Source organism: Chaetomium fimeti (genome assembly GCF_033439085.1).
Source record: "Chaetomium fimeti strain CBS 168.71 chromosome Unknown B0H64scaffold_10, whole genome shotgun sequence".
Classification (NCBI taxonomy): domain Eukaryota; kingdom Fungi; phylum Ascomycota; class Sordariomycetes; order Sordariales; family Chaetomiaceae; genus Chaetomium; species Chaetomium fimeti.
The window spans coordinates 108,045-121,658 of record NW_026944338.1 but is presented as its reverse complement, the minus strand read 5'-3'; the positions used below and the strand labels follow the sequence as shown (position 1 = coordinate 121,658).

At 56.9% G+C, this 13,614-nt stretch overlaps 6 protein-coding genes across 6 annotated transcripts; 3 read left to right on the top strand and 3 right to left on the bottom strand.

Moving 5' to 3' along the window:
- The first annotated feature begins 257 nt into the window (after positions 1 to 257).
- On the top strand, positions 258 to 1,759 carry B0H64DRAFT_42767 (uncharacterized protein). Its single transcript, XM_062805800.1, has 3 exons — positions 258 to 1,222; positions 1,280 to 1,473; positions 1,530 to 1,759. Exons 1-3 carry the CDS (start codon positions 474 to 476, stop codon positions 1,655 to 1,657), a joined length of 1,071 nt encoding a protein of 356 aa, XP_062654636.1. The 5' UTR covers positions 258 to 473; the 3' UTR covers positions 1,658 to 1,759.
- B0H64DRAFT_42781 (putative integral membrane protein) lies at positions 1,740 to 3,205 on the bottom strand. The gene is made up of 5 exons (XM_062805809.1): positions 2,870 to 3,205; positions 2,445 to 2,811; positions 2,262 to 2,385; positions 2,145 to 2,203; positions 1,740 to 2,096 (listed from the first exon to the last, which is right to left on the bottom strand). The coding sequence occupies exons 1-5, from the start codon at positions 3,077 to 3,079 to the stop codon at positions 1,861 to 1,863; spliced, it is 996 nt and encodes a 331-aa protein (XP_062654635.1). The 5' UTR covers positions 3,080 to 3,205; the 3' UTR covers positions 1,740 to 1,860.
- Positions 3,206 to 4,738: 1,533 nt separating this feature from the next.
- B0H64DRAFT_42743 (uncharacterized protein) lies at positions 4,739 to 5,959 on the top strand. The gene has a single exon (XM_062805784.1). It carries the CDS (start codon positions 4,836 to 4,838, stop codon positions 5,880 to 5,882), a length of 1,047 nt encoding a protein of 348 aa, XP_062654634.1. The 5' UTR covers positions 4,739 to 4,835; the 3' UTR covers positions 5,883 to 5,959.
- Position 5,960: 1 nt separating this feature from the next.
- On the bottom strand, positions 5,961 to 7,378 carry B0H64DRAFT_42742 (dienelactone hydrolase). The gene is made up of 3 exons (XM_062805783.1): positions 7,222 to 7,378; positions 6,773 to 7,163; positions 5,961 to 6,705 (listed from the first exon to the last, which is right to left on the bottom strand). The coding sequence occupies exons 1-3, from the start codon at positions 7,269 to 7,271 to the stop codon at positions 6,385 to 6,387; spliced, it is 762 nt and encodes a 253-aa protein (XP_062654633.1). The 5' UTR covers positions 7,272 to 7,378; the 3' UTR covers positions 5,961 to 6,384.
- Positions 7,379 to 8,111: 733 nt separating this feature from the next.
- On the top strand, positions 8,112 to 11,438 carry B0H64DRAFT_42734 (eukaryotic membrane protein family-domain-containing protein). Its single transcript, XM_062805777.1, has 2 exons — positions 8,112 to 10,557; positions 10,610 to 11,438. Exons 1-2 carry the CDS (start codon positions 8,269 to 8,271, stop codon positions 11,348 to 11,350), a joined length of 3,030 nt encoding a protein of 1,009 aa, XP_062654632.1. The 5' UTR covers positions 8,112 to 8,268; the 3' UTR covers positions 11,351 to 11,438.
- On the bottom strand, positions 11,223 to 13,381 carry B0H64DRAFT_409872 (uncharacterized protein). Its single transcript, XM_062804748.1, has 2 exons — positions 13,022 to 13,381; positions 11,223 to 12,991 (listed from the first exon to the last, which is right to left on the bottom strand). Exons 1-2 carry the CDS (start codon positions 13,300 to 13,302, stop codon positions 11,527 to 11,529), a joined length of 1,746 nt encoding a protein of 581 aa, XP_062654631.1. The 5' UTR covers positions 13,303 to 13,381; the 3' UTR covers positions 11,223 to 11,526.
- Between the last annotated feature and the right edge of the window lie 233 nt (positions 13,382 to 13,614).

Genomic DNA, 13,614 nt, shown 5'->3' with positions numbered 1-13,614 from the left:
CCCCTCGTCCTTCGTTACACCCTTGACACGTCGGCCTTAGAGCTTGCCCCTTGCTCCCCGTGGTTTCGTGGCTCGCCGAGTCCAAGTTAGGGAGGCATGTATTGGTGATATTCACCCTTGCAACTGCCGAAGTTGGAGAAGAGTTCGTAACCGACACGGTTCGGGAGTCGGAATGCCATCCCCTTTCCGTAAGATGACCTCACAGGATGAGATGTCGCTGTGGCCATCACTGGCAGGATTAGGGTAGTGACCTCCTCGTCTCCCGTCGGCCACGGTTCTTCACTTCTTGCTACTACGCGGTCCTACAGACCACTTACAAGCAGCCGACTTTACAACAGCCGATAGAGATTCTGTACGTAGGCTATAATAGCAGCACACCACCCTTTACTTTCCATCCTGTCTTCTCCCAGACAACCCCTCCACCGCCATCTAGAACATTACTACCGCCACGAGCGTGAAGCCGAGCAGCAATCATGACCCAAAAGGCACCAAAGGGCACTATCGCCATCGAAGAAGCGGTGCTCAACCCCGCGGGCCTCTCCTGGATCGCCGAGTCCGCCGCGCTGTTCAACCCCGGCCAAGCCGTCACCTCCACCTCCACTCCCACCGACGCACCCAAACCCAGCCAAAAACTAAACCAGCTCCTCCTCGACATCCACAATGAGCGCCTCTCCCAGATGGACGCCCACGGCGTCGAGTACATGCTCCTGAGCCTGACCTCGCCCGGCGCGCAGGGGGAGCCCGACGCGGCCAAAGCGCGCGCGCTGGCGGCCGAGGCCAACGACTGGCTCGCGGGCCAGGTGGCGCAGAACCCGGCGCGGTTCGGCGCCTTCGCGGCCGTGTCGATGCACAGCGCTGAGGACGCTGTTGCGGAGGCGACCCGGGCGGTCAAGGAGTTGGGCATGTTTGGTGTGATGGTTAATGACTACCAGGTGGTGAACGAGGGTGGGGATGTGGAGGGGAAGAGGTACTACGATGAGGCGGGGTTTAGGCCGTTCTGGAAGGCTATCGAGGAGCTGGGCGTGCCGGTGTACTTTCATCCGCGCTATCCTCCGGCGAAGGACCTGCAACCGGGGACAAAGTACGGGGAGAGGAAACACATTCTTGGGGCGGCGGTGCAGTTTCACTTGGATTTGAGCATGCACTTGTATGCCCTCTGCTCGAGTGGGGTGTTCGATGAGTTTCCCAAACTGCAGGTCGTGGTTGGGCATCTTGGTGAGGGGTGAGTTCAACACCCAGGTATAAGGGATAAGGGGGGTTGTTGCTGACAACGCGATAGCATCCCGTTCAATCTCGTCAGGGCGGATCACTGGTTCAATAAGCCGGTCAAGAAAGCCACGAGACCGTCCAAGGAGGACTACAGCTATTACTTTACCCACAACATCTCCATCACCACCTCCGGCAACTTCAACACGGCTGCCCTGAAGTTCTGTATTGACCAGCTCGGGCCGGAGAGGTGTCTCTATTCGATCGGTAAGCAGGCGCTCTGCCATACTTTGAGACTGATCCTGACTGGCTTCTGCATGGAGACTATCCCTATGATACCATTGCCGAGGCTCAGGGGTGGTGGCGCGGTGTCATTCTGCCCCAGGAACAAAAAAGGCTGGTCGCGCGGGTGAATGCTATCAAACTGTTCAACCTTCCGCTGGAACTTTAGCAGTAGGAATTGTAGAACAGCAACATATCACGCCAAAGTGAAAGCATTCCGTCATACAATCGGGTGCACATCAATTGTTGTACGTACTCCCCAGAAAGGTAGAACATGAGACGGCAGATGATATTCGCCTAGTCAAACCCGAATCAAACCTTCGACTCCTAAAACGCCGAGATAGACACCATGCTGCCGTAATAATCGTACAATCATACTACCCCATGAACATGAACGTGTTTGTATTGGCTCCCCTCTGAGCCCCCTCCCTCTGTGTTCAGAGTCTCTAAGCTTGTGGAGTTGAGCCGGCGCTCGTCAGATGTGTCGAATTTAGCAGTGTAACTGCCGTCGTCCCCGCGGACAAGTACGCGGAGAACGGGGATGGAGGCGGCGATGATGGTAAGGGCGCCTTCCGCGCTGCCCCAAATGGTGACGGCTACTGTGTCGGCTGCTTTACGGTCAGAAGGAGTGCTGGAAAGGGGCCGGGAACGCATACTTGGATCTCCCGTAAGGTTTGGCAACATGACCAGCTTGACAAAGGACGCGACGCCAGCACTATGATTCGTGTCAGCGAGACCGTAATCGGTGGCCAGGATCAGCAAAGGAGTCGTACACAACACCCATGCTCATAGCAAGGGCAATGCCCAATCTCTCTTTGACGCTTAGCGATTGGCGCATCGTGAACAGGATGCCCCAGGGCAACAGCGCGAGGATCAAATCGGCGGAGCCGGACCAGCCTAGCCACATTCATTAGTGATATGATTCTTGATATCATGCCAGGGGAAGCAACACTCACCAGCCGACCACTGAAACAAGGTCACAATCTTGTTTGGGTCGATACACCAGCCGTCCAAGCTACTGTCCCACACTTTGGCAAAGGGCTGACATTTGATCCACATAAACAGCATGGCAGTTCCCATGATGGCGTTCATGGTGATGATGATGAACCAGATAACAGCTTTCATCCAGCCCCCGCTGAGCCTGAGCATGGTCAAGGCGAAGGAGGTCTTGCTCCAGGCAGCCGCCAGAACAGAGAAGAAGCCAGCGAAAACGGCGATGAAGGGCATCTTGGGGAGGTTCTCGGGCCGCATATCGTAGAGGTTTTTACCATAGTCAAGGCTGACGCAAACCGAAGTGGTCGCGGCCGAGACAACGAGTGAAACCTGAGCGTATTGTCAGCTCGATACCTTGTGCTCGATATGTCCTGCGAGATAGTCCTACCCATGATGCGATCAGGAAATGGTCGTCCCACCACAGGGACCGGCCGCGGAGGAACTTGCAGTAGAGTCGGAGGGCTAGGAAGAAAGAGGCGAGTGTCGTAAGCAGCCAGAAGACGGTGTTGAGCTGCGGACCGAGATCTTCATGGGACAAGCCGTCATCCCCGGGTTGGGCGAATGGGGATTGCCTCGGTACCAGCCGGTCGGGCCCCATGTCGAGATATCATAAAGCAGCCGAGACGGGTTGTGTAAGAGCCGCACCGTGGCCTGTACATAGGCTATAGCATCGAAACCGGGGTATGGTGAGGATCCAATATTGACCACCCGTCCATAATGGTTTCGGGAATGAATAATAACTGCGAGGCGGTCAAGTATCGGAGCCACTAGGGGGGGCCCGCTGACTTCAAAAAGAAAACTCCGGTTGTTGGGATGTGACCGGGCGCCGAGGTATGAGAGCGAGAAGACCTCATCGGGGGGGGGAATTCTGTTTCATTCCTGCGGTCGTGTGCTCACTCCTTCGTAGGCGTGGAGAATAGTGGTCGTTAGCGAGCTCGCTCATATCCCAACTTGGTGTTGTCGCCGGGGAATCTCGCTGCGCACAGACTGGCTGAGACAGCACCGGGGACGAAGGACTTGGCAAGGCATCACCCCCTGTCTCTCCCAAACTTCGCGTCTCTTTGGGTCTGCAGATGGCGTTCACTCGGTTCCTGGGTATAGCAGGACGTCCCATGACAAGCCGAGAGTTTGGTTGATAAAATAATTAATGTGTGGGTCAAAGCAGGTTGTTTTGGTCCCGTTGAGACTTCATCGACGAGGACGTTCTTGTTCGTCACCAAGTCTGCCACCCCCCTGCCCTCGAAAGGTTTCGGAGAGGTTTCGTGTGTCTGGATCACTAAGATCGTCGCAGAACCGTCACAGCGCACGATTTGTTTCCCAGAAACGAGCTGTGTATGCGCAAGTCAGGGGAACTGTCGCACCAAGGAATCTCGGACGCAATTCCTAGGGCATTTCCCGGAAAACAAGTGCAGAAGGGAGACATCTAACCATGTCTCAGCAGGGTTCCCCGCGGCCAAGCTTCCTCGTCGGCCAGATGTTGACATCGTCATTAAAAAGTGAGTAACTCAACACATGTTATTGACTGTCGAAGGGGAACCGCGGTGGCTAAATCATGTAATGCAAAAATACCAGGAGCTCACAAAGGTTTGCTCAGTCTTGTTAATAACCTGAGTTGCCAGCTCGGCCAGGGAGCAAGAACCATAGGTAGGTAGGTAGTTATCAGATCCGAACTTCATTCCCTCCCGACGGTGCCGTCAACCATAGGCAGTGGATGGAGTTGCTTCAGTTCAAGTTTGTTAGTACTGGCTTCAACTTACTGTCGTAGCACCTGGCCATCTCGCCAAAAGAAAAGCCGAGCTCGAAAAAGAAAAAAAGAAAAGAAAAAAAAGAAAGAGAAAAGAAAAGCCAAGCAAAAACCAACAAAAAAAAAGAAATCGAACTAAAGAAACCAAATAAAACAAGTCGAACGAAAGAAACCAAGTAAAAGAAGTTGAGCTAAAAAGAAAACAAAAAGTCAAGCGAAAACAAAGACAGAAGGAGAGAAATCGAACAAACGAAAGCAAATAAAAGAAGTCGAACTAAAGCAATGAAATAAAATATATTGGGCAAACAACAAACATGCAATGGCTAGGGCGGTCGGGTGGGGTTGCCGTTCATTTGTGTCGGCGACGCTCGCCGATGCTTGGCTTGCTTCTTCTATCAAATAAACCATGGGGTTGAGCGGGATAAGAACCCAAAGTGCCTTGCCATTGGAAGTGGGAGGGGATATATCGCCGTTGTCGACCTTGCCGGGAAGAAATAACGAAATACGGCCGGGTGGCAAAGCAAAAGGCAGCTGAGTCGTGGGTTTATAGACATTACACGCTCCCGCAACCGACTACGTCAGCGGACATGGACATCACGGCCCACACCATATGAGCCTGCGAGCACTGGTGTTTTGCCCCATCTCCCCGGTCCCCTCACTCCCTTTTCCACTCCCCCCTGTCCGTAGTCACGTCTCGCTACCTACTAGTAGGTCAAACGCCTTCAACCAAGACAAGCCAAACGTCAGGAACATGACCTACAAGTCCTCTTACAATCTCGGGGACTATCGAAATAACAACGGCAGCAGCAACGACATGGAGGATGCACTACGCGATCGCGAAGTCCTTCCCTCGTACGAGAGTCTGACGGACCCCCCTGCAGCGACAGGTTCAACACCGCCAGGCACAACGGGAAGTTACGATGCCAAAAGAAGCGGCCGAGAGTTGGTGCGACAAGGGCGCTCAGGGATCTTCAACAAATACTTGAGCGAAGGAAGCGACGAGGGTCAGGGATGGGCAGTCCTGAGCATGAGAATGGTTCCTGACCCCGGAGCACCATGTTACGGAAAAGCGCCATGGGCGGCCCTCCTTGAGGTCAAAACCGCTGATATGCCCCGCCTGATGCGCGAAGGCTTTTTTTGGTCGGCCGAGAACATCATACCCGAGGAAGGGTACTTTTCCAGAGAGACCAAACCGGGATGGGTACAATTCGGGTTCCATCATAAACGTACTTGGATTCTTGCCGACAAGTCCAACGATAAAACTCTCAGATGGGTGGGATTTCTTGAAGTTTTTGCCCACTCACTTGAAATCCTCCCAAGCTTCCGTGTGCAGAACCTAACGCGGGAGAATGTGTATACCGCGAGTGCGTTGAATGGACTCGGCCAGCTCATCTACCACTATACCTACCAATGTCCCCAAAAGAGTTTCAACTGCATCTACGACGACAAGCCCCTTCAGGGTTGGTGGCCATGGCCGAGAGTGGAAGCGAGATCTACATCTTCTACTGCACTGGGGTTGGACCGTGGGGGTGAACCATCTAAACGCCTCTGTGTTTGTGGATGTCAATCTTGCCCATCTCCAAACGAGGCACGGTTTCTCCAACCCAACGAACCTCAATATCCTTACCCACAGTCAGGAAGTTGTGTCATTTTGTAGCGCGGGGAGCTTCCTTATTTGAGGAGGAATTGCCCGCAGCGGGGGGGGATTATGCTGGAGAGGTTAAGACGAAGGGACAATTCATTGTTAGATACAGTTGTCACTTGGTAGTCTTGACTGGGATATGATACCTCTGAAGGTCGGTAGCCTGGAGGCTTTGCATCGACATACAGCAACCCGTGACGAAAGCTTGAGTAGAGTTAGGTGCCGTTACTACCACTGTCGGAGGTGGTAGACGCTTGAGGGACAGCATTATCGGACAATTTAACACCTAGATGGCCGTGAATTGGGAAAAGAAATCAGTTTTCTCAGCCCTTGATAATTATGTTGACATTCCTCCAATGAATGAAAGGTTGGCATTGCCCTCGGAGTGACTGTGTCCATCTTGCCACCCTCCGACCGCAAAAGACGGAATGCTCTTGCTCACGCGTGTTGAACAGTCGTTGCAATTGTGGCATCACAAAACATACCCCGGCATCAGCCATAAATATTACTTCTGCGCTTACAACAGATACTCGTTGAACCAGGTCACGGCCTGCAGGAAGGCCTGCTCCTTGGCAAACCTCTCCACCTTGACTGACGGATCACAGCGAACGGCGAAGCCGTGCTGGACCTGCGAGAAGAGGTTAATCTGGTATGGCTTGCCGCCCTCCTTGAGGATCACCTCGGACCGGTGGCGCTTCTCGGTGGGAAAGATGCTGTCAGTCTCAGCAGCTGAGATGGCTAGCGGGCCTGGTACGGCCGCAAGCTCCTCCTCGTCGACAAAGGACGGATGGGCAACGTAGCCCACGGCGATACCGTCCTTGTAGTGCCGGATGACGTACTAGGTGGTCCACGTTGTCAGCCTTTGCCTGCCGTTCTTCCCGACGAACTCTGCTCGGCAAACCCACCTTGGCCCCGAAGCAGTATCCCACGCCGCCGATCTTCTGGATCCCGTATTCCTCTTTCAGTGCCTTGATCCCATCCAGCACAATTGGGTCGACGGCCTCGGTAGTGTGGGGGTTGTTGCCGTCCGAGCCTTTGGCGATCCACTCCATGATGTTGAACCCAGCGGGGCGGTTGGTGAGAGAAAGCGCGTCGCCGTTGTACACGTCGAGGAGGAGTGTTAGGTAACCATTGGCAGCGAACTGATCGGCAATGAGCTTGCTGTTCTGCCAGATGCCGATGACGTCCGGGATGATCAAAATGCCAACGCCCTTGTGCGCCTTGTCCGCGGGCGGCGACGCGAGGTAGCCTTCGTGTTTGCCGGCGACTTGAACGGTTTTGCCGACGGGGTCACCTCTGAAGATCCAAGGTTAGTAATGTACCGGGGCGGTAATGCGGCGGAGCTCGGGCGTACTCATGCTTGACGCCAACTGTGCAGCATTGTCCGGGGGGGTTCGAAGCCATAGCGAGGTGGTGTGTGTGTGGGATTGGGGTGACAATGAATGAGGAAGAGAATGTTTCGACTGAGGCGGGGTGGGATGCGGTGCCCTTCAGAGATTTATCTCTGGGAATACCGGCGGGGCTTCGAAGAAAAAGGAAACGAAGGTTCGCAATCAGATCGCTGCTTTCGAGCTTGGTACCCTGCCGGAGCTGCCGGCCGGCACCTCTCCCGTCCGGTGTTATCTCCAGGTACCTACCCCGCCACCCCACCAGCCAGTGCCGTCATGAGGGGGAACCCGGGCTCCGAGAGCATGGAAGTCAACTCGAACCCAGCATGTTACAACCACTCGAATCGACGTACTTCGGTTCCGAACTGCCGCCCGAATCTGAGCCCTTCCATGTACAACGAGCCCTTTCATGTACAACCGATCTGGTACTTACCCAATGTCGTTAGCGGTCTGATCCGACGGGATTGCGAGGGTGCCATCCGATGTGTCGCAGTTGGCTTCACCTCAGTGGTGGTGCATGTCTCGGGCTCCTGCACGGCCGAATCCGTCCTCGCCGAAAAGTGTACTTGGATACATGCTCATTATTACCTATTTGGGCATTGAACCGGAATTTCCACAGTCGGTAGTAAGTTGTAGTGGAGGCTGAGACAATGCGGGACATCCAAGCATTGCTGCAGGACACTCGGTTTGAAAGATGAAAACCGAAGCAGGGATTCTGCCAGAAGCCCAGGCTCGCCAGGCCAATTGCAAAGAAAAATGGGGCACTTGGCTGTTCGGCGTGCCAAGACGGGATGGGATGCTGGGACGGGACGATGCAGGGTAGGGGAATGGAAACCAGTGGCACGACACCGAGAAAGTTGTCCTTTGTTCATCACCAACCGACCCCACACCACCAATCCCTCCCAGTGGCATGACTTGCCCTGTGTGTCAAACCAGTTAAGACTCCGATGCTTGTGATGGAGATATGACGATTTTCCCACAACGATTCGATTGAGAGCGCAGAGCGGAGGAACATGGAGGCACCGTCGTCTCCAGCGATGGCCCACGAGCCATCCAACATTTCCAAGGTCAACTCGGAGAAGGAAACTCACAGGCCAAAGAACAGGAGGAGAAGTAGAAAAGGCTCCCAAAATACCGTCACGCAACTTCCCTCCCCGATCTTGACACCGAGCGATCTCCCACCGAGACAAGCCCCAGAGATAAACATCCCACGGGAGCGAGCCGCATCAACTCCGACCACCGGCGTACCAACACCGGACCCGTCCGGCGAGAGCCAAAGCGATGGCGATCAGTCTCGTGTACCTACCTTGGCCGCGCTTGCCGCACCTGCTTCAACATGTGCGATCGATGTTGACGAGGTCACAAAGACCCGAAGCAGGTCAAACACGAAGACGAGTAACCCAGATGGGGTCAGGCGACTCTCGGCGTCCAAAATGCAGGAATTGACTGCCGCCCCGGAGTCCCTCCCTATTTCCGGCATCGCAAAACGTACAATTGGGGATCCTCCGCTCACCGCTGGCATCGTCGAGGCAAGCCGCCGGCTATCGAAGGCTACGGAGGACCGCTCGGCGCACCTCGCCCACGCCGAGTTCCTACGATCGGAGCAACGGGAGGACACGGGAAACGGGAGGCTGGCGCAGGGAAGGCCGATAATAAATGGACGCACACTCTCTACACCACCAATGAGTAGACGGAAGACAACAAGTCAACCGCCCACAACCCAGCCTGCGGTTCAGCAGTCCTCCCGTCGCAATTCCTTCCAGCCGGGCCCGCGACCGGCTGCTCTCGAGTTTGACAACCGAAATACCCACGGCCCGCCAACAGATAGGGCTGCCCTGCCGCCCAGAAACGACAAAGTCGAGCCGGCCCCTCCGTCCCCGATCCCGCCGACAATCCCCCTCCCGCCCATGTCCATACCGACGCTATTGCAGCTGGAACTAGCCGCGCAGCGACCGAGCCCCCTGTATATCCACCACTCCTACGCGAATGACATGCCATATGAATCCAGTGCCATCAAGTTTGAACGCCTGAAAAACTTCTTGCTTTTGCCCTGGTACCTCGAGAGAGCTATGACGTTTGGCGCCGCCGCCTGCTTCGACGCCTGGTTGTGGACGTTCACCGTACTGCCCATGCGATTTTGCATCGCAGCGTCCGTGCTAGTCCGTTGGTGGGCATACGTTGTCGGTAAGGAGTTACGGTGGATGGTGGACTTCGTCTGGTACGGACTGGGACGGATGTGGCGGCGAGGGCGTCGGGGGCGTGCCCCATCAAGTGCAGGCGGCCAAGACAGCCGGGCTGAGGAATCAAGGAGCAGAAGCAGAGCGCGAGATGGTCGGAATGGCGCTGCGCATGCTTCAGGGGTTTCTGGTGGCAGACCCGAGTCCGGTTCTCGCCGCCCAGGCAGCCGCCGTGTTTCCGGACCCGGCACAGCTGCCGCGTCGAATAAACCGAGCACCAGACCCTCAGGGCTATTCCGTCACCGCCGGACAAAGTCGAGCCCCTCGGACCTTACCTCGTACCACAAGGCCGACCTCCTCCAGGGCGCCATCCTCATCTGCAGCTCCATAGCCCTGATGAACCTTGATGCTAGCCGAATGTACCACTTCATCCGGGCCCAGTCGGCCATCAAATTATACGCCATCTACAACCTCCTCGAGGTCGGCGACAGGCTCCTTTCAGCTCTCGGGCAAGATATCTTCGAGTGCCTCTTTAGTACCGAGACGCTCTCCCGGAACAGCTCCGGCCGCTCCAAGGTGATGCTCCCATTGGGCATGTTCTTGCTCGCGCTCGTCTACAACATCCTGCACTCGGTCATTCTATTTTACCAAGTCATTGCGCTCAACGTGGCTGTCAACTCGTATTCCAATGCTCTCCTGACGTTGCTGCTTTCGAACCAGTTCGTCGAGATCAAAAGCGCAGTATTCAAGCGTTTTGAGAAAGACAATACGTTCCAGCTCGCCTGCGCCGACATTGTCGAGCGTTTCCAGCTGTGGATCATGCTGATCATCATCGGCATGCGCAATGTCGTCGAGGTGGGCGGCCTGTCCGTGCCGGGCGCCGGGAGTGAGGACAGCGGGCCGAGCAGCATCCCGCTGCACACATCGTCGATCCTACCCGCTAGCTTCACAATCCTGCCCACGTGGCTGTGGTCGGGCGAGGTTCTGTCTCCTTTCATCGTGGTCATCGGGAGCGAGATGATAGTCGACTGGATCAAGCACGCCTACATCAACAAGTTCAACAACATCAAGCCGACATTTTACGCGCGCATCCTCGACATTCTCTGCAAAGACTACTACACCAACGTAAGAACCCCCTTCTTATTCGCCCGCCAACCGAGTATTAACGTTTACCCAGGCCTTCGTAACCCCCTCCCTAACCCGCCGCCTCGGCCTCCCTCTCCTCCCGCTCTCCTGCCTCTTCATCCGCGCCTCGGTGCAAATCTACAACATGTTCCTCGCCACGCACCTGCCCACCCCGCTCCCGCCCACCACACAAACCTCCCTATCAGTCGAAAATGCGACCCCCTCCCCGGCCATGCGCGCCGCCCTCGGCCGCATCGACCACCTCATCCGCAACGCGCTCGGCCGCTCCGTCTTCGGCTACCCGTACGCGACCGGCGACCAGCCCCTCGACGGCAACGGCACGGGCGACATACCCAACAACAATGGGGCACCGGCGAGCCTGCTGGCGGGGTGGCTGCCGCCGTTCAGTAGCGACGACGCGATCGCGGCGCTGACCATGGTGGTGGTGTTTTTGCTGCTCTTCCTCGTCCTGCTGGTCGTCAAGCTGCTGCTGGGCATGGTGCTGCTGCGGTACGCGCGCGACCGCTACGCGCGCATGAAGGCGAAGGAGCACGCCGTGGCCGCGGGCGCGGCAGAGCGCGAGTCGTTTGATGCGCGCGGAAAGCGGGTCGGTGGGTATGGGCAGGTGGAGGTCGGGGATGATAGGAGGCGGTGGATCTTTGGGGAGGATGCGGAGGGGTTGAGGAAGGCGAGGGAGAAGGAGCGGAAGGCGGAGGCGAATGTGGAGCGGGATAAGGAGAAGGACTTTGGGAGGGTTATGAGGTATGAGATGATTGCGAGGCGGATATGGTAATGACCTGTTCTTGTTTTTTGTTTTATTGTAATGGCCGTGTTTATCTGCATTAAATAGCATTGCCCGGCGTTCTGAATGTACTCATACATATTATATACATACACACATGGCGAGATGGTAATGGAACATCAACAGCACAGCCGCTTTCATGCGGGCGTGGCCAACCAACTCCCGGGTTATGGCCCTTCCCCTTGACCCCCCACCAACTGGCTCTGCAGCCCCTTCTTGCCCACGTGCATCGCCCGCTCAATCTCCCGCTCCTCGTCCCGTAGCCGCGCCCGCTCCCACTGCACTTTCTTCTCCTGCCTCCGCTTCTCCTCGGTAACGGCCCGCTCCCGCTCCTCCAGCGCCTTCTCCCGCCGGCGCCTCTCGTCCCGCACCTTCTTGGCCGCCTCGTCCTCTTGCTCTGCCGCCTCCCCCGCTTCCGGCGGCGGCCCGAGTCCCTGGATGTACGCCTCGATGAACGGATCGCGCACCTTGGGGTCCAGCGAGATGTACCGGATATCCGCCAGCACCTGCGCCGGCAGCTGCGAGGGCAGGGTCTGGTTGTTGAGTGCCGACAGGGGGGCGGCTTCGAGCAGCTTCTTCAGGTCAGACCGCAACGTCGCGGGCGGCAGCTTCAGCCGGTTGATGTGCTCGCGGTACCACTTCTCGCGGTCCTTGTCGGGCAGCTTGGGGTCGCGCATCGGGTCCTCGCGCTTGTACTTGCGCCGGAACTCGGGCCAGTACAGCTTGGGCGTGGCCTTCGCCTGCAGGAAGGCCAGGTAGGGGATGCGCGGGTCCTTCTTCTCCTCCTTGGCGCGCCGCTCCTTGAGCTCCTGGATCTTGGCCCGCGACCACTCCTCCCACACGTCCCGGCGCGCCTTGGTCGTCGGCAGCACGCCGTACCGCGCGTCGTCGAACACTTTCCCTTCCTCGATCAGCTTCTCCCAGGGGCTGTACGGGTTGATGTGGAAGTCGTTGAGCAGGTCCTTGAACAGCTCGCGCGCGTCCTCGTCCGAGAGCGGGAGGCCCTCGTCGCCCTCCTCCCACCCTTCCGCGCCCTCGCCCATCTCGGCATCGTAGTCGTCCTCGGCGCCGTAGTCGGCGCCCATGGCGGCCAGTTGCGCGGCGATGTCCGCTTCGGTGAACTCGGCGGGTCCGTCGTCGGCGGGAGGCTCGTCGGTGCGCTGCCGTTTGCGCGCGTTGCCGTCTTGGTCGTGGTCGTCTTCCGCATCCTCGTCATCCGTCACTTCGACTTCTTCGTATTCGGAGCTGTCGTAGTCGTGCGCGACCTCCTCTTGCGGTGCTTCCGCCGCCGGTGTCTTGGACCCTTTGGCATCTTCCGAACTTGCTTCTTTTTCTGGTTCTCGCTCGGCCGGCTTCCCCTCGGCTTTTTCTCGAATGCGCGCCTGGTCTAATTCGAGGATGCCGGGCATGAGCTTCTCGGGGATGCGCCAATAGCTCGCGTTCTTGGTGGGGTTGAAGGCGAACCTGCGGCCGTATTTCGTGTAGACGAGGATCCAGGGCTCGCAGCCCGGAATGGCGACCTTGGATCGCGGCTTGTCGGACGGCTGCGGGCGCGGCCTGGGCTGGAACCCTCCCCTGCCTCCTGGGCCGAATCCTCCCCGTTGGCCGTGTTGTTGTTGTTGTTGTTGTTGTTGTTGTTGTTGTTGTTGTTGTTGTTGTTGTGCTTCTTGCTGTCCGTACTGGGCCATGAAGGCATTGGCGACGGTCGGATCGGAGAGGTTAACCTGCGGGACGGTCTGATGCTGCACATAGCTCGCCATGGCTGGATTCATCGGGGGGGCAACCGGACCAGCGACCGGCGCGGCACCCGGCCGCTTGTACGTCGACTCCTTCGTTTCGGCATTGTAGTAGTATGTGTGTCCGGTCGGTGCTTTGTGTTCGGTCCAGCCGGGTGGCAGCGGCTGCAATACGGAGGAAGAGGGTTGGTAGGTTGACTTGACCATGGCGGGCCAGAATGTGATGGCGTTGAAGCTTCGTGTGGGTTGATGATGTTTCCGGTTCTGGGTTCTGGGGTGCAAGGTCCGAGTCGCGAACATGGGAAAATTTAAGTGGATCCCGCATCAAGCACCAGCCAGCCGGCCTTGGCGCGAGGCATACGGATCTGTACTGTGTAATCTGTACCTCCTTGGACAAAATCAACAACTTGAAGCGTCGAACATGAGAACAACCATCTGTATAATGCTTATCTCGAACCCCTAACCAGATGCGCTTTCCATTGAAGTCCCAAACAGAGACGGCTCCAAGCCAAATTTCAT